This window comes from Lynx rufus, unplaced genomic scaffold (genome assembly GCF_022079265.1).
Source record: "Lynx rufus isolate CCGP_SWC_20201006 ecotype Redwood Valley unplaced genomic scaffold, mLynRuf1.p SCAF_20, whole genome shotgun sequence".
Classification (NCBI taxonomy): domain Eukaryota; kingdom Metazoa; phylum Chordata; class Mammalia; order Carnivora; family Felidae; genus Lynx; species Lynx rufus.
In genome coordinates, this window is record NW_025814835.1 from 21,172,151 (window position 1) to 21,196,220 (window position 24,070).

Below are 24,070 nucleotides of genomic sequence, written 5' to 3' on the forward strand. Positions count from 1 at the left end.
CCAACAATATTCCAACTGAATTGTCTCATTACATTATCTTTATTTTTAAGATTTTTCTTTTTTAAATACATAGTGGACTAGATTCCTAAGTCATATTTCAAGGATGCATACAGGGAATCCAAAAATGCTTCAAATACATAAATCCATAAAGAACAGATTTCATTCAAAATTACAATGACAAAAGAATACACAAAGACGCATAAAATCTTTATTAAATAATACTTCCTGACATAGGAAAATGGATTATGAGCTGGTTTATAGTATATAAAAAAAGTTCCTAAAGTAAAACAAAATTTGCAGATAAAATCTGTCTACACACATTGCTGTTTACCTTTCTGACTATTTCCTCTCTATCTGGACATCCTTCTTCCACATACCTAATGCCTGGTGCTGTTCCCTGAATCTTCTCAACCATGTTCCTCCACCTGGCTGGAGACCCATTCTCTATAAAGTCTTTTCAAGACAACATCGCCATCACAAACCTCCCATTGTTACCACGCTTTGATCTTGGCTGGATCACCCAGTAAAGCACAATAAGGTAATACACAGTAGTTCTAAGCGATAACAGGCCTTTTGTTATCTGATTAGGTACTTTATGTAGATGGCTGCTTCCTCATGCTAAAAGTGAGCCATTTCTGATTCTCACTGAATTCTGTACTTGTAGTCAACAGAACTAGCAATCCAGACAGACAGAAAGATAGAGAAATAGAAACAGAGACAAAGAGAGAAAGAAACATATATATTCTTTTTAGTCTGGGAACAAATATCTTAAAATATCTAAAAATCCCATTAGGTATCAAGGGAATATTTGAAGGTGGGTGATGGTCAAAAGCATTAAAAATCAGCTATATTGACTTGAGAATTTTATATAGGGTAGCCCAGAACTAATGGCTGTACCCAAGCACAATGCAGGGACTAAATACCTGCTAAAATAAATTGTAAACAAAAACCAGCACAGGTTAGATCTGAACAAATTCTTTTCCACTTAAGACAATGACCCCCAACTTAGAGACCACCAGCTTCCAAGTGATGACAAATGGTTCTTGAATCCACACACATAGCCAGCATGGCCAATGGACTAAATAAACCACACGCTTCTCAAATATAGGGATGACTACTCCTCAGATGTAAATAGTTGATGATGTGATTAATGAAATCCAATATATTTAAAGAAGGTACTGAACTCATTATTACTTTATCACTGAATATTTTCTTGGCTAATATGCAGTAAGTATACAACCAAATGAGTGAGCCCTTGAAAATTTTGCCATTATAAAAAGTATCTTCAAACCAACAGAAGGGTTAGGAATCAGCAGCGCTGGGCTCTATACAGAACTCTCCAGACAAAGTTTGAGGTACCTGGGTTCCAGCACCTCAATATATGCATACACAGGCTGACTTCCTTTCACAGTGATGAATGACAAAAATACATGCAGTGTAGTAAGATTTACTGATAGGCATAAAAAAATGGATTTTCATTTAGAGTAATAAAATTTAAGTAACACAAGGAAAATAAATAAATATATACACACATACAAAAATCCATAAAAAAATAGATTAATTTAATTTAGGATCTTCTCCATAGATCTGCCAATCTATGCAGAGTATACGGAAATGCACCCTTAGCATACACAGCCTATAATCACTAGGCTAAATTAGCCCACAGGGCTGTTTTGCACCTGCTTTCCCATTTCTACTCTGTACAGAGCTCTAGGTTCATTACCAAAGTGGTCCTTTAAAAACAACAATAACAAATAAAGAAGAAGGAAGGATAGATATGAACTCATCAGCAAATCTAAGGCAGGTTGATTGCCTGGTCCTCCTCAAATTTGGGGATCTTCTTAAACTCACTTTGCTTCTTGAAAAAAAGCTGGGCCAGGATGTGGTCTGCTGTGGCCTGGAGATAATCGTCCATGTCAAGGGTTTGCAACTGGCAGTGGAAACCAAAACAAGATGCATCAGCGCCAAAGTACTAAGATTCCTACAAACATCTTACAGCCATCAAGGCACTTGCAAGACAGCAGGATGCTTGGCTTTGTAACTTTCCACAGCTATGAATTCCTGTGAATGGTCATCTGTATGCCTGTCTTCCCTTGGCATGGGGAGCTCACCTTTTCAAATCTGAGAAAACGGAAAGTGTGACTGATGGTGGAGGTGCTGAGGCATCGCCTTTGGAAGGGCTGTCTGTCCTACTAAAAGGTAGTTCCCTTTGATGAGGGAAGACCTTGTCTTCCTGTGAGCAAGGACTAGTAACAGAAGGGCTTCTCAGAGCTCCAGCAGCACATGACAGAGAACTTTGCTGCCTAATAAGTGGTCCTCGTGCTCTACAGCCAGACACAGGCTCTCTCCACTGGATTGATAATCTCTGCCTATCTGGCCTGGCTGTCCAGTCAGCTGGGTCTGACGACCTGTCCTTGTTCCCTCTTTCACTCTCTTTCCTCTCTTTCACTACCTCTCTTTCTCAGTCAGCCTCTCTTGATTTGTTCCTCTATGTTTGTCTCACTGTGTGTTTCTGTCTCTCTGTATCTATGTGTGTTTTTTTCTAAGTTGGTTCAGAGCATGGGAGTTAGGAGAAAATTCTAGAATCGTAGAATTATTAGAAATACTAGATCCCTTTATAACCAAATGAGATTATTTGATTCTCCTTCTCTTGACACACAGATTCTACCAGTTCATTCATTCATTCGTTCATTCAGCTCACATTTACTGAGGCTCCCCTGTGGTCCAGACACTGTGTTAAGCAGGATATTCTTCACATCATTGGCACTCAGCAATCTCTCTTAAACTGCCTTAAACTCACCTGGTCTCCAGTGCTGAAGGCAAGAATAAGAAGCAAATCCTCATCACATGCGCTCTTAATGTAATGCTGAGTTCCCATGGGGAAAAATACCACATCTCCAATGTGAACATTAAACTCTGTGATACCCTGAGTGTTAATAACGCCAACCTAAAGAGAAGGGAAAAAATGGGGTTGAAGTTAAGCAAATAAAATCAAATATTCATAAAGGAGAAGTATTAATAATGAAGAACAGATGAATAAAAATACTACTTAGTGAGGGTAAATGGCAGATAATGGAGGCCATCTCTCACATAAAATCTGTTTCTGAGACAGTCCCACAGAAGTCAAAAGATACTCTATTGTAGTAAATGTTCCTCAACGTGCATTAGTGAGTTCAATACTGTGGAACATCATGCAAAAAGAGCACCGGTCACTATGTTCTAATTAAAGGTTATAAATTACTTTCTCTAATTAGGCAGAGGATTTACATTTCAGGGTTCTACTGCCCCCCTCATGCCCTTCTTCCTCCCTGGTTGGGAAAACTCATCCTTCTGGGAGAGCAGCAGCCTAACAGTCTTCCTTAAAAGAGACACTAAAGGAGCACACAGGGGTGCCTGGGTGGCCCAGCTGGTTAAGTGTCTGACTTCAGCTCAGGTCATGATCTCAAGGTCCATGAGTTTGAGCCCCACATCGGGCTCTGTGCTGACAGTTCAGAGCCTGGAGCCTCCTTCAGAGTCTGAGTCTCCCTCTCTCTCTGCCCCTCCCCTGCTCTCTCTCTCTCTCTCTCCCTCTCTCTCTCTCTCTCTCTCATAAATAAAGATTAAAAAAAAAAAAGATTTGATTTAAAGGAGCACACAAATGCACACCTGTGAGCGTATAACAACACCAAAAATAAAATCTGATCCTTGAAATACAATTTGTGAGAGATTACAACGCCCATTTCCAGTTTATTAATGCCTTCACCTCTAAAAACATAAAACTTTTGCTATGGATGAAATAATAAGTGTGTTTCAGTCTGGTTTGGTTCATTCTGTCAGGATTGAGACAGGTACAGCCAGAAGCCCACCTGACTCACGTAAGCTGGCATAGAAGCCCTGCCATTAAGTCCCTACTGTAACACGCTACTCACTGTGACTTTCCTTATGGTAACCATGTGATTGATCATCCAAACCAAGACTCTCTGAAGAGTCAGCAGTCTCACCAAGATAAGTGTACATCAGAAGGATCTTGCATAAACAAGGTTACATGGCCGCCCTAGTGACGCTCCACACACCTCCCCAGCCATCACCACTCACATTACACTGAGAGGCAAACAGCTCTTTTGTATTCCCCAAAGGGCAGCACGTTAAACCTTGCATTACCTAAAAATGCAAAACTCTGAGAATGTAAAATGTTCCAGACCCTTCACCATAAGTAATAACCTCTGTATCACTTCTGAATGTTCTTAGCCTCTTCTCACACCAATGTCAAAGTTGGAAGCTAGCTAGTAGGACCTGCATGGTATCTTCTGAGGAAACTGTGCCTAGAAAGCTGCTAGCACCAAGTCTTTCAATGTTACCAACAACTGAACCAAAGAAAAACCTCGTGTTTCCTTCTTTCTGAACTCAAAAGGAAAGTTCGAAAAAGTGTTCACAGTGAAATTACCTTAGCACATCCACTTATTACATATCCCATTTCATTTGCATTAAAATGAAAATGTGGCTGTCGTAATCCATTGTTATAAATTCTGAGTGTACTCAAAGTGAGGGCATTTTGATGCTTGAAAAAGAAAAAAAGAATTAAATCCAGTTATTCAGCAAATATCCTACTCAGCAACTTAACCATTCACATAATCATAACTAATCCTAAATGCAGCCCTCACTCTGAACACGGGATTTTTTATGTCCTTTACATTTATTATGTCACAATCTCATAAGGTTGGCAGTATTATCCCCCACCTTTTTTGCAGGAGACAAAAGTGAAATGTAGATTAGCTGTGATTTACTTAGGGTCAGCAGTGGTGGGACTGGATTAGAATCAGGGAACTTGTGGGTCACTATGCAAGGCAGTGGGTTGAGCATTTAAAAACAAATCAAAGAGAAATCTCACAAGCATCCAGTCCTTTGATTAATGTAACCATCCATGCCGAGAAGTTAAGCTCCCAAATCCACATTGAGGCCTCAATTAATAGTTTCCATTAATCAAATCAGCCAATGTTTGACTAGATGTTTCTTCTTCCTTTTTTCCAAGAGAAGACTGAATCCAATCTAAATTTCATATTTAATCCATCATCAAAAATTTTTTTTTCTCAGGGCCCCTGGGTCGCTCAGTATGTTAAGTGTCTGATTCTTGATTTGTGCTCAGGTCATGATCTCACTGTTCATGGCATTGAGCCTCGTGTTGGGGCTCACTGAGAGCACAGGGCCTGCTTGGTATTCTCTCTCTCTCTTTCTCTCTGTCCTTCCCCTGGCTTGTATATTCTTGTTCTCTCGTGTTCTCTCTCTCTCTCAAAAATAAATAAATAAACATTTAAAAAAAATTTTTCTCAATTACCTGATTCAGGAATTCACTAAAAATTTGTTCATGGCTGCTTAGTTCACTTGCATTTTTCCAGTATTGTGCCAGTTGTATTATTCCTCCTGGAAATCTATATTCTTTTGAGCCTGAGTCAGATGAAGTTGAAAAAACAAAGATAAAATACTTCAAAATGGTACTACAGAAGGAGAGTCAAATGTAGTCCCACTAAGGTACTTAAGCTCTTCTACAGCCACAGAAAACATGGTAGGAATTGTTACCATCAGACCCCATGTGCCCCTAAGATATTGATCTGATACATACCTAATACATCAGATACTATCCTACCTTCCAAGCTCTCCTGAAATTTTGAACAGACTGTTCAACCCAGGGGACCTTGCTAAAGAACTCGACAGTCATCCTACATATCAATTTCTATCTCGCCCTCTAGGTCCCATCAGCCCTACCTCTTTAAATTCTCTTGCTTCATAACAATTATCTCCTCAAAACTGTCACAGTGTGGGCCACCATCTTCCCTCACCTGAGGGACATCAAGAGCCTCCTGACTCATCTCCCTGCCTCTTACCTGGTCCCTTCCAATCTATTCTCCACAATTCAGCTAGACTGACCATCACTTCAAAAAGCCAACACTAACTCAAAAAGATATCTGTATCCCCATATTCACCACAGTATTATTTACAATAGCCAAGATATGGAAACAACCTAAGAGTCCATCAATGGATGAATGGATAAAAGAAGATGTGGTACATATATACAATGGAATATTATTTAGCCATAAAAAAGAATGAGATCTTGCCATTTGGGACAACATGGATGAACCCTGAGGCCATCATGTCAAGGAAAATAAGTCAGACAGAGAAAGACAAATACCATATGATCTCATTTATAGGTGGACTCTAAAAACAAAAAACAAGCTCATAGATAAAGAGAACAGATTGGTGGTTGCCAGAGGCAGGAACTAAGGTGCCTGCAAAATGGGTGAAAGGAGTCAAAAGGTACAAACTTCTAATCATAAAATAAATAAGTCATGAGGATGTTATATACAGTATGGCAACTATAATTAATAATACTATGTTATATATTTGAAAGTTGCTAAGATCTTAAAAGTTCTCATTGCAATAAAAAGAATTCTGTAACCATGTATGGTGACTGAGGTTAACTAGATTCATGTAGTGATCATTTCTCAATGATACCGAGTCATTATGTGGAAGACCTGAAACTAGTATCATGTTTTATGTCAATTAACTTCAATGAAATAAACAAAATAATTTTAAAAACTAAATACAGGGGCGCCTGGGTGGCGCAGTCGGTTAAGCGTCCGACTTCAGCCAGGTCACGATCTCGCGGTCCGTGAGTTCGAGCCCCGCGTCAGGCTCTGGGCTGATGGCTCGGAGCCTGGAGCCTGTTTCCGATTCTGTGTCTCCCTCTCTCTCTGCCCCTCCCCGTTCATGCTCTGTCTCTCTCTGTCCCAAAAATAAATTAAAAAAACGTGGAAAAAAAACTAAATACAAGGGTTGCCTGGGGTGGCTCAGTCAGTTGAGCATCCGAGTTTTGATCTCAATGAAATAAAAATAAAAAATAAATACAAAACCTAATTGTATTTAAAATCTATTTAAATAGATTTTAAACTATTTAAAATAGTCCTATTTAAAATCTCTAATTCCTCCTCTTTTCCACCAAGATAAAGTATAGACTCATTGTTGTGGTTTCTAAAACCTGCATTCTTAGACCCCTTCCTCTCTTGTCAGCCTCTTCTCCCGAGACACCTCCAGCCCCAACATACACCCCTCACACTTCGAAGTCTTGTATGACATTCTCTTTTGCTTCCAATCCTTTTCTCTCATTTCCTACTCTGTAGAGAAATGTGTTTTTTCAAACTCCTCTTGACTGTGACCAAGTGTAAAATAAAAGCATGCTATATCCAATACACCTATATAATCACATATATAAACCGTTAACTGAAAAGGCTTCACAAAATAACATACTATACCTTTAAGGTCATAAAAATATTTCCACACAAGACTATCTGGAGACTGGACATAACTAGGATTTATAACCAGTTCTGCCAAGTTGGGAGGAAGGTTGACCCCCTGATCCTCTTTTTGCTTATGGAATGTTCTAATGAAATTAATTCCACCTTCAGGCTGAAACACATAAAAAAATCATGTAAGATATTGGTGAAACATTCTACAAATTTTAGTAATAGAAGGGTGGGTAGCCGAGGATAGGGTAGCATCAGCACAAGTGTGGTTTTCAGTGGCCCATGACCTCAATTCACCTAAGGCTTGTGATATTTATGAAAATCTTCTGAGTTTTCAAGGCACTTTGGCTTTAAATGTGTTGGTGTTTTTTTGTTTGTTTGTTTTGTTTTGTTTTGTTTTGTTTTGTTTTGTTTTGTTTTGTGTGTGTGTTGGTGTTTTATAATCCTTATAACTCCTACAAAAATATACTCTGGTACTCATACTTACCAATACTCTCCTAATAACTCATTTTTTTCCACTTCTCCCTATAACATCAGATCCAGGATCTACTGTGAGATAAATCTCAAACCCTCACTAGACAGACTTCTAAATTTACCACAGAACCCCTTCCAGTTGCCACTCACAGGCCATCGCCAGTTCTTCTGATCACCCATTTGTATTGTCAGCATCTACATCTGGCCCTCTCCCTCTACACTCAGCAGGATGCACAGTCCCTCCATGATCATGTAACTATTTAGAGAGACCAAAAGTAGCTTCCCTTCAGGAAAACCATGGGCTTCTCTGCATTAGGTTAGGAAAACACAATTATATCATCCGTAGCCAACTTTTCCCTGGAGGAGCTTATAGCTTTTCAGGGATGTAAATTATAGTAATTTTTATTAATGCTATCAAAACTATTTGGCCAATTCAGTATAGTTTCCTACAGAAGTCCTTCATAAAGGAAAGTAAAAGGTAACTCAACTTCAACACGTTTTATGTCTTTAGCAGGAACTCAAGTTATGCTCTTGAGTCTATTAGCCAACTCCTACCCTACTGACTGCCACCCTAGAAACACAAGTACTCCTGCTTTCTTTGTGCCTATGTAAGGCATACCCTCGTGCAGGGATTTGTTTCCAGCAGTGGTACAGACCTTAAGTGACCTGGAAGCAATGTCTTCAGGCATCGAAAAAAACACATCATCAACATCCAGGGTCTGAAGTTCATCATGTGTGGAAAAGAAGAGCAAGAAAAAGCAGTCTTCGTCCCCCACATTCTTTATCCAGTGCAGAGTATTCTGAGGGAAGAAGATCACTTGGCCAGCTGTAACATTGTACGTGGTAACTACACCACCATCGTCAACCACCCCAATCCACGCCGTCCCCTGAAACATAAACAGAAAGTACATGCAACATCACTTTAGAGGAAAGTCTCTCAAACTTTTTTCATGACCTCTCTTATCAGATCACATTATAGTCTTCTTTTACTAATCAATTACCACCCTATGACCCCATGAAATTTTAACACTACAGATGCAGTAAATCTGTAAACTGTACGTACATACTGCGTATGTGGTATACACATATTTGTGCTTTGTACATAAAAAGAGTAAGTTTTCTTTACCTTCCAAGGACCAGCTTTTGCCCCCTTGGGGGTAATATCGCCCCCATTGAGAATTGGGAGTTCTAAGTTCATGCTTCAGAGTTTGAAAAGACTTCCAAGCACATGGATGTTCACAAGTGGTCACAGTGACATGCATGTACATTATGCATATGGATGCAAGTGAATTTTCTAGATAAAAGGTCTATATACAATTTTAACAATAATACTGATAGCAATAACACAGTGCTTTTACTGTGTGTCCGGATATTCTTCTCAGCACTTTATCTGGCTTACCTCCATTGTTCCTTGTATCAACCCTATAAAGCAAATACCATTATTATTCTCACTTTATAGATGAGAAACTGAATCTGGACAGAATGTACAATTTCCCCAAGGTTCCTCAGCCAGTCGATGGCAAAGCTGGGATTAAGACGTAAGCAGTCCAGCTCCAAAGTCTACACTTCTTTAAATTGTGGTAAGAACACTTAACATGAGACCTACCCTCTTAAGTTTTTAAGTGCTCAATACAGTACTGTTACTGACAGGCACAATGTTGTAAAGAAGATCCCTAAAACTTAATTATCTAGCCAAGATATCTAGAAGAAGAGACTAGAGTGATAGTTGCCAGAGGCTGGGGGTGGGGGCAGAAGTCTACACTCTTAATCCATATGACACCATACTTCGATTCCACTTACACAAAATCCTTTTTCTCATTCTCTAATCATTTCCCCAGCATTATGTTGCCAAGTAAGTAGAGAAGGTAACATTATTTCTTCCAGAGTTTTACCAGAAACTCCTGGTCATTAGGGAAGCATCCACAAGCAGTCTTTACTGTGTCTGCACAGACATGTACAACATGTTCCAGACGGGTATTAAAGATGTGGGGGAAAGGTGAACCTCTAAAGAGCTCTCTCCAGGTCTACAGGCGGAGAATAGTAGAAGCGTGTATCTAGTCACATCACGGAACCAACTACTCCAGGCGCAGAGACAGCACAGTGGCCGATGGGACACACACCACAGGGCCATGCACACTGGCCACCCCGCTGCACAGCTCCTCTCAGGGCCACTCCTCCCAAGGTTTTTGTGAAAACACTCAGAAACAAAAGCAACTTCCATGGGTGGCTACACAGTAGAGGGACTTCCTTCACATCCTACTGACTGGTTCCTTACCATGTGAGTGATTGGTCCTACCATTTTCCTGGGACCTAAACAATATTCTAGCCCAAACTTATTTCCTATGGAGTTGAATTCTTTTTGTATTTTTGTAATTAAGATATAATTGACTTACATTTTATTAGTTTCAGGTACACAACATAAAGATTTGATACTTATAGATATTGTGAAATGATCACCACCAGGCTAGTTGTAACATCCATCACCCTCATTAGACTTTCATCTTATGATGGGAACTTTTAAGATCTACTCTCTAAGCAACTTCCAAATTTACAATACAGTGTTATTAACTACAGTCACCATACTATATATTACATCCCGTGATTTACTAATTTTATAACTGGAAGTTTGTACCTTTTGGCCACCTTCTAGCCCACAGGTAGAAGCTCAGATTATAAACTTTCTCTGTGCTTCCAGAACAGCAGCCCCAGACTGAGCTGGAGTCCAGGCCTGTTATTCACCAGAACATGTTCCACATTAATCTCCCTAGCTTGGGGTTTGTTTTTAAGGGCCCCCTTGCATCTATCTGCCTCTCCTTCCTCCTACCACTCTGCCACTACTCAGCCAAAGCCATGAAAACAAGCCTTTTGGAGACTGTTCTCTTTTACATATTTGGGATGTGTGGAAAAAAGACAAGAAGTCAGAAGACGTGGATCTTGTCCCAGGCCAGCCAATAACTACAGTTTATCTTCAGAAAACTTAATCTATCTGAGCCTCTGTTCTCTCATAAGAAGTGAGAAGTGTTTGATCTCAGGGGCACCTGGGTGGCTCAGTCGGTTAAGCGTCCAACTTCGTCTCAGGTCATAATCTTGCAGTTCGTGGGTTCGAGCCCCGCGTCAGGCTCTGTGCTGAGAGTTTGGAACCTGGAGCCTGCTTCAGATTCTGTGTCTCCCTCTCTCTGCCCCTCTGCCACTGACACTCTCTGTTTCTCAAAAATAAATAGACATTAAAAAATTTTTTTTTCTTTTTAAAAGAAGTGTTTGGTCTCAGATGCAACTCTAATCTCTCTTTCTGTTAGAAATTCTAAACCTGAATGAATTATCAAGTATAAAAAAGGAGTTTCATGAACAACGGAAATGTGTCCCGTAAGACTGTCTGATCTATTAAGAAGATCAGCAGGGCAGGACCAAACTCTGAAAGTGCCATGAGCACTTAGTCACTACAGTTTCCCCAGTGTTTGGAATACAGAATGCAATAATACACACGTTTCAGAATTCATGAATTATTTGCAATTCAAGGGAGAACACACATTTTACCTCCAGCTCTATCTCACTTGACTTCCAGACAATTCTACAAAGTGTGAACCACAAAGGACATCCAGTTGGCCTGATCTTAGGGACTCCAGGCTGAAAGTCAGCAATCCGCTTTTTTCTTTAGAGCAAAGCTGCCGTCTCGTTGATCATTAGATCAGAGCTACCAGTTTTAGCTTTGGCTCAAAGGATGGAACAGTGATCTCATTTTAACAACAGCAGATGAAAAGTGATTGGATACTGAAGAAAAGTTCAAAGTGATGCCAAGAATAATTACAACAAACAGGTTAATGCTTGAAGGCACTGCTAACTGATCTAACTGAACACACAGCCAAAGCCTGGATGCCGTCTGTCACGGAGTTAAGAAGCCTCTGCAACAACGAAAATAATAGCTTGAGGACACAGAGCTTAAATACTCGGGTGCAGCATGCCCGGCAAGCTGGTTGTACCTGTGCAAGATAGCCGTGTTCGTTAGCATTGAAGTGCCAGTGAGGGGCCCGGAGGCCATTGCTTTTTATCCTCAGGGTCCCCAGAGTCATGTGTGATCTCTGACTGTTCAAGCTGCTGCCGAAAGCCTCTTCTTCGATGCTGAGATAGTCTTTGACATCGTTCCTATACCGGGCCCACTGGATTGCACCACCGGGGAATTCAAACACCTGAAAAGGCACGAGCAAACAGCCATCAACACGGAGGCCATCTCCCAAGGAACGCGAGGCCTCTGTGGTGTACAGAGTAAGAGGGAGGCAAAACAGAAAAGGCAGTGGTGGTGAGGCAAATCCTGGAGCCCCAGAAGGGAAGAGGAAGAATGGGTCTGCAAGACTTGGGGGATGACAGCAGTGGCTTCCAGGGCTGTCAGTCTAGTCCCTGTGAGACATGAAAAGAACACCTGTCTTGACGAGAGAATCGAAGCTTCGCATGTGTCTATCTGCAGTTCTCCCCTCCCGCCCGACATAGAGCTGTATCTACCACAAAAATTCTCTGCCTCGAGCCCATCAACCCAACTCCTATGCTTCTTGCTGCCCACCTCCCCTCAGCTAGACGGCCCCCTACTGGTTCCTTCCAATGAGGAGGGCACAAAGCTTAGGAAACTCTGTTTTGAAATCCCCTTTACAATAGAGGATTCTTTTTCCTAAATGTATGATTCATACCTTGGACTTAGGTAAATGGTTAAGAAACTGGAATTTTGGATCCACAGCCTTTTGCACTATAGGAGTTGTTTGCAGAGGCCGGGCTTCGAGTCCTAAATGAACTTCTGAATGTGGCTGAGAGTTCTGAGTATAAACCAAGGAAAGTATCAGTACTCCTACTGCGGTGGTGATGGTACAGGCCAAGAGACATACCAGGAAAATGTTCATCAATGACCACTGCCTCTTCTTTTCCTAAGAGAAATTATGAAGCCATTATTCTCTACTCTTGATGCATTAAAAATATTGCCTCCTTTCTTAATTTGGTTTATTTTTTTCTTTTATTTAAAAAAAATGCATGTAGGGGCGCCTGGGTGGCGCAGTCGGTTAAGCGTCCGACTTCAGCCAGGTCACGATCTCACGGTCCGTGAGTTCGAGCCCCGCGTCGGGCTCTGGGCTGATGGCTCAGAGCCTGGAGCCTGTATCCGATTCTGTGTCTCCTTCTCTCTCTGCCCCTCCCCCGTTCATGCTCTGTCTCTCTCTGTCCCAAAAATAAATAAACGTTGAAAAAAAAAAATTTAAAAAAAATGCATGTAAAGGACGTTAGAGTGGGAGAGAGCCAAAGCATAAGAGACTGTTAAAAACTGAGAACAAACTGAGGGTTGATGGGGGGTGGGAGGGAGGGGCGGGTGGGTGATGGGTATTGAGGAGGGCACCTTTTGGGATGAGCACTGGGTGTTGTATGGAAACCAATTTGTCAATAAATTTCATATAAAAAAAATGCATGTGTGGAATAAATATACTCAGTAAAATAATACATGTTATAAATAAACACACACACACACACACACACATCCCATATACCTTGCTGACACCAAATAAACAAGAAAAAAACTAAACATATGAAAACCCGAGGCACAGAATAAATTCCTAGGAAAGCAAGTAGCCAGTTAAGTTTGTATATCAAATGTATTCCAGCACAGCCAATTAGTCCCTATTTACCAGGTTCTTCACCTGAAAATTAAAGATGTTATAAAGACTATTTTCTGTGAACTTTTTAGTTCCAGAATGTACATATGCATTTACGTGTACAGGTAATAAGCATGAGAAAAGTAACATACTAGTAAACAGGTCTGAGAAGTCTCAGCCTCTTTGCCCCCCCCTCCTTCATTTAAATAGCTTCATTAAACCCCTTCCTTCAGTGTATTACCAGTATGAGTCACTAACCCATCTACCAAGTCTGAGCACAATATTTCCATGCATTTCCATGTTACTACTTCCTGGTTTCACATCACAAATATATGCTAAAGCCAACAGTATCATTTCTGTGAGTTAAAATCCACATTACTGAAAGCTGTGAAGAGAACACATACCCTAACATTTGGATCAATTTGCCCTCACTCCTCTGACCACTACAATGGCATTCGTAGGTACTGATGGTCTCCTGTCCACTGTTCTCTGAATTCCTTCTTCTCTGAGCAGGCATATCTTTGATTACTAGCAACTCTGACATAGATGTGAGTACATCAACATTCTTAAATGATACACTTTACATAGCATAACCATGTATCAACATATCCAGTTTAACATTGTATCACGACATTATACTGCACCATAAACAACTCTTTATGGAGGCCTGGACCGTTACAGAGCTAATGCAGCTGTGAGCTAAGAGTTTATGAGAGAAAGCAAACGCTCAGAGCAGGAGATGTAATGCTCAGAGCAGGAGATATAACCTTTCCAAAGAGGGTTACTTGAGGAAAGCTGGTCTAAAGAGGGATTCTTTCCTAAGGTCCGCATAAAGGTTGGCGGTGAGCTAATCTCAGGATATAAATCTTCACTTTACCATTCTGAAGATGGTGTTCATCTTCCCCGCAGGCAAAGTATTCTGCGTGGCATCTTCATGCATTTCAAATGCTGAGTTGTCCATTCACAGAAACAAGCAACCAATTCACTGAAAAAGAAAAAGGGGAAGAATGTAGCTCTAGCACATGGGGAGATCCCTGAGAGGTGAAGAATAGTAATTCTTAAGGAAGGGAGTCCTTATATACAGCTGAAAGGAAACGAAATAAGGAAGCTGTCTCTTAAACTATAATCTTGGTTAAAAAAAAAAAAAAAAAAACCCTAGAGAGAATTGCCAAATTAGAGTCCAATAAAACACTTCCATTGGTCCTCAACTCTTTGCCCACTGATGACGCATACACAGATAATGATAAATGACATTTATTTCCTTCTCTTGCTACGTGCCAGGCACTGTCCTAAGTGCTTCATACATACATTCTGTGATTTAGTTCTTATAGCAATTCTATCAGGTACCATGAGTCTTCCCATTTTGTGGATGAGGAAACTGAGGCATGGAGAGTGAGTGCAGTAACTGCCCAAAATCATGCAGCTAATTTTAATGTCAGAGCAAAGCACCCTTGAAGATTTTTCATGACACTGGTTTTTGGCAGTTTCATGGTGGGTGCTTAGTCTAGTGCAATCTATTTCACCCAAATCAGTCCTGTCCCTAAATAATGGGACTGATTTTTCCATGTGGTTTCTTGAAGAATTTTGTTACAGTTAAATCTTCATTTAAAATTCATTTGCATCATACTTCCTGGTGATGAGTGGTAGCCTGAATAATGCAAAAAACCACTCCTATAATCCACAAAGTAGTCCATCCTTCTTTCCTATCTTCCTATCTGTATTCTTTCAATAAACATGACTGCATGCCTACTATATTCCAGACTGTCTGCCACTCCTGTATAATGGCACGAGGCCTTGGAATAGCTCATAATCTAGCAGGAGAAATGGAAAGCAAACCATTACCAAAGACTGTGCTGTGTTATGCTAGAAGTATGCACAAGACTCTCCTGCAAGGAGAGAGAAGATAGTGATTGTGTCTGATATGGAACTCCTCTGAAGTCATAATTCTGAGCTGAGCCTTGGAGTCCCAACACGGCTTCAGCAGAAAGGCACAGTTAATTTCATTCTATTCCATATTTCTAGCTTGTCTATAAGCAGCTCTGCAACATTCCATATCGTAAAAATGTAAACCCTCTCTGGGCCAGGCAGCTCAGGATCCAACAAGGATGAGGGTTGTCATTACGCTCAAGTGATGGAGAGTTGACCCTGTGGCCTTCCTATCACAGCTCATCAAATGTAAGATGCAGCCCTGCGTCATACTAATTTAGCCTCTTCCAGCCAAGACATGGAAACTGGCACTGATTTTGAAGCCATAAATTATTTAAAACAATTGTTTTAACTGTGGGGCCAGTAAGGTGATGCCATCTTGTTTTCAGGGTACCATAAAACACAATGTTTTCCTGTTGGATTTTCCCTGTGCATTTGTTAGCTAGAATCCATTCCACACCTCAACATCTCTGAAAATGGGTTGTGTCTTGCAATGAGTGCTAAGACTCAGTGAAAGTTTGCCACTTTCCTTGGTCTTATCGACAAATGGGATACTACATGAAATCTTCAAAGCAAGTTTTACATGATTTTGTATTTTTCTGTTTTTCTTTCTTGGAAGTATGAAAACACAGTCCTCTGTCACCTCTGGGAGCTACACTTAGCATTTATTTAAATGGCAAGACAAGCAAATCATCCACCAAGCTATATGAAAACTCACTTCAGCACTAAACCAGAAATGCTGCGGCCAGATGGGGTCCTTTTGATCTTTGCAGATAAGAAAACGGGGGGCCAGAGAGGCTAAGTATTTTTCCCAAAGTAACACAGTAAGTCACTGGCAGAGCCAAAACAAATGCCCAGCTCTCCCACTTTCAGCCGGAGATTTTCCTATTTCTATTTGCTGCAAGGGAACATCATGCCTTTGATATATGTACACATAGTTCAAGGTGAATTGAAGCAAAACAGTGGAAAACAGGAATAGTATCAAAATCATGCTAAGACATGTGAATGTTAAGTGGGTGGTGCAGCCCAGAGACCCCTCAGTAGTGGGTATGCTAGCCATTCACACGACCCACAGAAGTGGGGTCATTCCTGCCAGACCAGAAATGCTTGGCAGCCCAGGAAGAAAGTAGGCAGAACTGCAAACTGAACCAGAGTCTGCAAATAGCAGCCAAATCACCAAGCAGTTCTACAAAGAGAAGAACATTAGTGACCCCACTTTTCCAACAGCCCATTTTTTGTAATACACCTAATCCCACGTGTAATAATCACTTTTAAACAAGTGCCATACTACTTATATGTGGTGGGCAAAGACAAACGTGGGTCAATATCTCAAAATTGGAAATAACAATTAACAAAGACATGCCCCATACTTTTGTTTTCACTTCAAAATGATTAAGCTAGTGTGCCTCCAAACATAAACACCTGCAAATATCTCCAAAGGTTCACTTATGCTGTCAACTATAATACTTGCCCAATTCAAACATGACTAGGAAATGCAATTCATCAGTGGCCAGGTTTGTACCCAAAAGATTTAACCATCTCGAGGGCACAGGCACTGAGCAGTCAGAACAGGAGTCGTTAGTTGCCATGATCACTAGATGAATGCGTGCTAGGTGAACATCAGCCCTGCCCATAGTTACAACCAGAGCACGAGTTTATAGAGGAATGGTGAAGAGTGCACATTCCGGAGCCAGACCACCAAGCTTTGGATCCTAACTCTGCACTTATTAGCTGTGTGACCTGGGGCAAGCCATTTAAACTTGCTGTGCCTCAAGTTCTTCAATCATACATTGGGGTTAGTAATGTTGCCTTCGTAAAAGCGTGAAAGGATTAAACGAGTTAATATATACATAAAGCACTTAGCACAGTGCCTGCATACAGTACATATCCAATTAATGTTCGTCTGGTTCCTTTTAATAAGTACAAGTAGACTCACTGTAATACCTATACTTTACCATAGCATAAGGACACTTGAGCTCATAAACCATCTATGAGCCCTCATAATAATTCAAATTACTACATTCTCACCTGTTACCCTGAACAATTTATAAATTGTCCTTATTTTAAAAATTAGAGTAAAAAGACCTGCTTACATTAAGCTAGTAGAATTTTTTTTTTAAATTTTTTTTAGTGTTTATTTATTTTGAGACAGAGAGAGAGAGAGCAAGCAGGGCAGGGGCAGAGAGAGAAGGAGACACAGAATCTGCAGCAGGCTCCAGGCTCCGAGGTGTCAGCACGGAGCCCGATGCGGGGCTTGAACTCACAGAGCCGTGAGATCACGACCTGAGCCGAGGTCGGACGCCCAACCGACTGAGCCACCCAGGCGCCCCAAGCTAGTAGAATTTTAACTAAAACCCAGGTTTTCTTACTGACATTCCAAGGAGCTTCCTATCTGGACCATATCTAAGTACTACAAAGCAGAAGCAATATAATCTTTTATATTCTTTTTTATATTTATATTCTCTTTTAACCCCTTCATCTTCTTCTAATCTACTTAATATTATTTAAACCATGATCACTTTAATTTCCAAACTGGGCCATGCTGGGAAGAAGGCAGGAATCTTTAATATCTATCAGTAACCATCAGATATCTAACAAAAATCTGTTTTTTTTTTACTTTAAAAAAATGTTTTTAATGTTTATTTCTTTTTGAGAGAGAGAGAGAGAGACAGAGCATGATGGGGGAGGGGCAGAGAGAGAGAGGGAGACACAGAATCTGAAACGGGCTCCAGGTTCTGAGCTGTCAGCACGGAGCCTGATGTGAGGCTCAAACTCTGAAGGCGAGATCATGATCTGAGCCGCAGTCGGACGCTTAACGGACTGAGCCACGCAGGCGCCCCACAAAAATCCATTTTTTAATGTAGGAAATAAAAAATCACCATTAAAATATCAAAGTAATAATTGCTGCAGGCAAGATCCCTCAATGGGTGCTAAAATTACTGGTTGAAAGGTTAAGCTGAAAACAGAATATTTGTATATTCCTAAAGTATCTCTCCTAAATACTCGATAATTACACAAAAGGGCAGATTGTGAGCTCAGCGTGGAGAATCCTGGGATGCACCATCCTGGCCAAGTGAATAAGGTTAGCATCATCTGTGATACATGCTGACATCATATACCCTTGGATATGATGCACCAAAAGGGCAGATTATCTCTGGTCTATGGTAGCCGTCCTGGAAATGCATTACCCTCAGTCTAATCACGAGAAAACATATAACAAACCCAGAGTGACATCTTACATAATTACTGACAGTAATTACTGACTCTTCAAAAGTGGCAAGGTCATAAAAGACAAGAGACTAAGGAAACATGACAACTAGACGGACTGGATCCTGGAACAGAAAAATGACATTATGGGGGAAAACTAGTGAAATCTGAATAAGGTCTATAAGTTCAGCTAATAGTATTGTGCCAGCTTTTGAAAGCTGTTCTATGGTTATGTAGATGTTAACCGTTCAGCGAATATCTGCAATGCCAAGGTCTGAAGTGTATGACTATCTTAAAATAAAAAGGAAAAAAGAAGAGGAAAAAGGAAGGAAGGAGGGAGGGAGGGAGGGCAGGTGGAAGAGAAGAAAGGAGGAGAAGGGAGGGAAGGCAGGAAGGGAGAGGGAGAGAAACAAAATCCTCAAAAATAACCATTACCTCTTTTCCTAGGCCCAGACTAGTTTATATTTCCCAACATCCTTAGCAGTTAGATGTGGCCATGTAATTGAGTTTTAGTCAATGACATATGAGCAGAAATTCTATTCCAAGCTAAGACAAAAAAAAACAAAAGAGAGTAAGCCCCCACCATGCCCCCTCTGCCTTTCACCAGCTGGATGCAGAGAGAGCCTGGGGATGGCAAAACCACGAGAGGGAAGGAGCCTAAGCCCACAGTTCACTGTGTAGACAAAACCCACTTACCAACCAAGAACTCTCATTTCAAATTCTTGCATAAACAAATAATAAAGTTCTGTTCTATTTCACCAGTATACATCTGGGCAGTCTATTTGTTACCACAAACTAAAACAAACATATTTATACCATCTCCAGCCATTATTCTCACTAAGGTTTGCTGCCAGGTTTATTTTTTAAATGTTTATCTCCATTCCAAGGGCTAGGAGCATACGAATAATAAATTTGGCAAGTGTTAAGAGCTGCTGATTGCAATATCTATCAAAAAGATAAAATGAATATATATTAAGATATAACTCTCCATTAAGTGACTTGAATTTATTTTCCTGGAACACATCCAATCATAAAAGAATACTATTTTACTTAAACTGGGCCAACTAGAGCTTACATGACTAGCAGGGAAGTTCTAGGTTCCAATAAGAACATTTCCCCAACTTCCTCCATCTCCAGGTTATCTGCCTTTTATAATTGTTCATGTGGCGTAGATTGATAAGACAATGTTGAGGAATTCTTTCTGATTACTTCCTTTGAAATCTCTACCAGTAACAAGAATGATCAATGTCTTCATTATGTAAATGTTTCTTATCTGGTGTTCAACTTTCAGATGACCACTGGCTACCACAGATACATGAGGATGTACTATAAACCTGACACTGCAGAGATCACAAAAGTCATAGATGACATAGGCCCTTGCCTCAAAGACTCTACAATATAATGATTCATTCCAGCTAACAAATGCACGAGGAAAATCAAACAGGAAAAACATAAAGTTTTATGGTACCCTGTCAACGAGATGAGGAAATCACCTTACTGGCCCCACAGAGAAAAATTAAGCAATTATTTTAAATATTTTATATCCTCAAAATCAATGCCATCCATTTAAATTCCAGATCTTAATGGAAAAAGGCTCAATACATACTCCCCCTGCTCCCATACTCCACCATTATCCATTCCAACAGGTTCTCAAGAAGAACTCTAATATTACAGGAATTATATGGGTATGAGCTTCTAAAATAATTGTCAGAGACCATTGGGAATGATTTCTGAACTTGTGAAATTAAGAAAATGAAAATATTCAGGACCCATGGGTGGCTCAGTCAGTTAAGCCAGTCTGACTCTTGACTTTGGCTCAGGTCATGATCTCAGAATTATGGGATTGAGCTCCACTCAACTGAGCTCCAGGTCTGCACTGGGCCTGGAGCCCGCTTAATATTCTCTCTCCTATCACTCCAGCTACCACTTGTGCTCACTCTTTCTAAAGAGGGAGGAAGGGAGGAAGGGAGGAAATGAAAATGAAAATATTCTATTCATTCAATTCTACATGACAATCTGATCTTGGACTATTTCCTTAACCTTGTTAAGTCAGTTTCCTCATATGTATAAAATTAAGGCTAGACTAAATGGACTTAAGACAGTCTAGCTCTACACACTTGAATTGAGGATATAATTATTTTGAGAAAAAGCATTAGACTGCTAGCTTCCCGACACTCCCATTTTTTCAAGATTTCTTGGACATAATGATTCAGGATATTCAACATTGCAGTTATTTTTCCCCAAATAAGTTGCTTCATATATAATTTATAGTGCCAATCTAAAAACATATTAACAGAGAAAGATAACTCCAGGGAGGCCACTGAGTGATTATATGAACAAAAAACTAGCTGAGTCCAACTCCAGAAACCATTACAGCTGAAGGGGAGCAAATTTTGCCACCCCAAGATATACTCTTTGGCTTATTGATTATTTTAAGCTGGTTATTTTTAAGAAACAGCAGCAATGAGAGAAACTCTGAAAACAAAGTAGAAGTTCCCCTAAGGGAAATATCATTAGTTAGGGTGTTTCTCCCACCTTATGTCAGAAAGAGGGGAGATGACTCAATCTCAAGAAACTCTTATCAAGAAGGCTTGGGCTTAAATCTGCATAACAATCTTACTCTTATTTACTGGGTGTGTCCTGGTAACTTCCCATAAATGACTCCCTATCCCAGCATCTTCTTTTATTTTTAGCTGACAATGGTATTTAAGATGATGGTTTTGGCCCTTATGGGAGTTACTTACTTTTCCTGAGTCTCTCCCATATATGCTGGAGGTATACGTGTTATTACAAACTCTTGCTTGATTTTTCTCTTGTAATTTCTGTCTCATGTTGATTTAATTCTTAGACCAGCCAGAATAAACTTGAAAGGCAGAGGAAATGTTTTCTCCCCCAACACAGCTCAAATCCATTCAATTAACAAATATTAACTAAATGCCCCATATGTGCCAGGTGTCATTCTAGTTGCCTGGGATATACCAGTAAATGAAAATGACAAAATGCCCGGCCCACATGTGGGTTACATTCTAGAAGAAGATCAGAACAAACAAATAGATGAATAAAAAGTGGTAATTCACATTCTACATTAGAAAATGATAAGTGTTATGGGGAAAAAATAAGCAGGGAAAGGCAGAAGTGTGTGGCTTGGGAGGGAGCAATTTTAAGAAGGTGATCAAAATTTCCTAGAAAAGGGAGGCTCAGCTTTATTGGTGCCAAGTTATGTGCCCATAGAAAAGGAATACAAATTGTGTCTTTCTTACTCTTAGGGTACGTGGGTGTTGGTAAGGGGGAAAAAAAATTCAACAGAGTAAATTTGAAGATCTAATTGGCTTTATTAAATGACTCCTAAATAGGCAGCATCCCATCTGACAAATAGAGGGGAGCTTCATTGAGAACAACAAAAGAAAGGTTTTTTACAGGCAGAAAGGGCATTTAAAAAATGAAGGAATTGGGGCAGTTGGGTGCTCAGTTGGTTAAGGGTCCGACTTCAGCTCAGGTCATGATCTCGTGGCTCATGAGTTCGAGCCCCACGTTGGGCTCTGTGCTGACAGCTCACAGCCTGGAGCGTAGCCTGCTTTGGATTCTGTGCCTCCGTCTCTCTGCCCCTACCCTGCTCACCCTCTGTCTCTCTCTCTTTTTCAAAAATAAATAAATATTAAAAGAAATCTCTTAAAAAAGAAGAAATTTATTCACAAGGACTCCATCCTTTAGACAAGGTTCCTAAGGGGAACCAAAGGGGTCCATAAGTATATTTCCTAGTCTTGGCCAGGAAATTCCATGCTGATTGCTTAAAGGTTACATTCCTGAGGGGTTGAAACTACAGTCAGGTCAGATATTAAGTCTTGATTTACTGACTTGGGGCCTTAACCTAAGGGATACCATGTTGGGCCTGTGGTTTTCTTTTTTAACAGTCTGAACTTATGTAGTCCATAAACTTTGATCCTATGGCCCCCTTTTTCTTTCTTTTAATTCACAAAGGAAAAAAAAGTTTATTTCTTAAAAAACAACAAGCCTTCAATAGCTACAATTTCATCTCCTGTGTGAGCCCTGAATATCTCTGAACAGCAAGCTCCTTCTGAACATGGTTCACTGTTCTTCCCCATTCACCTGCCAAGTGCCACTTCCTTGTCCCTTCTATCTACTCTAACACCCCAGAACTAGGTAAGTGCTCCTATAATACATTCTCAGAATACCCTCTATCCTTCATATGAAGTTCTCATCTCAGTTCATGGTAAAATTATTTGTTCCTTGAATGCCTCCACTGCCAGATTATAGACTACACAGAGCAGAGACGCTGTCATCAAAGCTTAGCATAATACTTGGGGCATTTAGTAGGCTTAAATGAATGAATTTATTCTCACATGATCTTTACATTCCATACAATCATATCTCTTCCCCGAAACCATTACCTACTAGTGACCAATGCACCCAGCCTTCATCAGTCTCCCCCTATCTTACCCTTCTAGAATGTTAAATCGGGGGAAATCTAAGCAGTCAATTAAATCATATACAGAACAGTATTAAAAAAAAACAAAGCATGAGAAAACAGGTATGGTACAGCAATGTGATGAGCTAAATAAGAAACATGAGTGTGAACTCATGTATGCATTTCCAGCTCCGTCGCTACTAACAGTCCAATGACATCTGTAGTATCTGTACTTTTGCCCTCCATCCACTCTCGTGTTCTTCCCTAGTGTCCAGATTTTGGTCCCTAATACACTTCTCTGCCATGAGGAACAAGAACTCCTGATTCCTTGAAAAGAGGTTATGACTAGATCATATGGCAGGAAAAAATAAGAAGGGTCTGGAACATCCTTCTGTTTCCAGAAAGCAATCATGTTTTCGAGAATGTCAACACAAAGGAAGATTTCAAGAGCCTTCACGAGCCAGACTGTGATAATTTCAGCTTCAAATAAATTCTGTTGTGGTTAATTGAAATATATGGAACCTGTGAAATGTTCAATGATACTCTAAGTTTACAATGATACTCAAAGGATAAAAAGTAATATAAAAGGATAAATAGAATGTATTCTATATTTTTGTAAGTAGAAGAGTAGTAATATATGGAGATGTTTATTCTACTAATAATATGTTTATAAATTATACATATGTACTGGGGTGCCTGGGTGGCTCAGTGGGTTAAGTGTCCAACCCTTGATTTTGGTTCAGGTCATGATCTCACCAGTTCGTGAGATTGAGCCCTGCATCGGGCTCCGCACTGTCAGTGCAGACTGCTTGGGGTTCTCTCTTTCCCTCTCTCTCTGCCTCTCTCTCTCAAAATAAATAAAATTTTTAATTAATTAATTAATTAATTAATTATAGATATATACTTACTTCTCTGTAGATACCACAGTAAACACAGGGAAGGGAACAGTGAGTGAACTGAGTAATCCTAGAGCAAGCAGATACTATACCCAAACCAAGAAGGACTGAGAGCATCAATGGTCACATATAGAACTAGAAGAAAGAGGGGCTCAACAGTTAATCAGTACATGTGCTTACACACAATTACCAAGTAAAAGAAGGGCTCACCTGTGGATTCCAAAGGGCTAAATTAGATAAATTTCT

The 24,070-nt window shown here is 40.2% G+C and overlaps 1 protein-coding gene across 1 annotated transcript; it reads right to left on the reverse strand.

Annotated features, from left to right (window-relative positions):
* Positions 1 to 16: 16 nt before the first annotated feature.
* On the reverse strand, positions 17 to 14,354 carry LOC124517145 (uncharacterized). Its single transcript, XM_047086451.1, has 9 exons — positions 14,247 to 14,354; positions 12,425 to 12,655; positions 11,726 to 11,932; positions 8,405 to 8,635; positions 7,284 to 7,437; positions 5,312 to 5,421; positions 4,424 to 4,537; positions 2,801 to 2,947; positions 17 to 1,930 (listed from the first exon to the last, which is right to left on the reverse strand). Exons 1-9 carry the CDS (start codon positions 14,328 to 14,330, stop codon positions 1,796 to 1,798), a joined length of 1,413 nt encoding a protein of 470 aa, XP_046942407.1. The 5' UTR covers positions 14,331 to 14,354; the 3' UTR covers positions 17 to 1,795.
* Between the last annotated feature and the right edge of the window lie 9,716 nt (positions 14,355 to 24,070).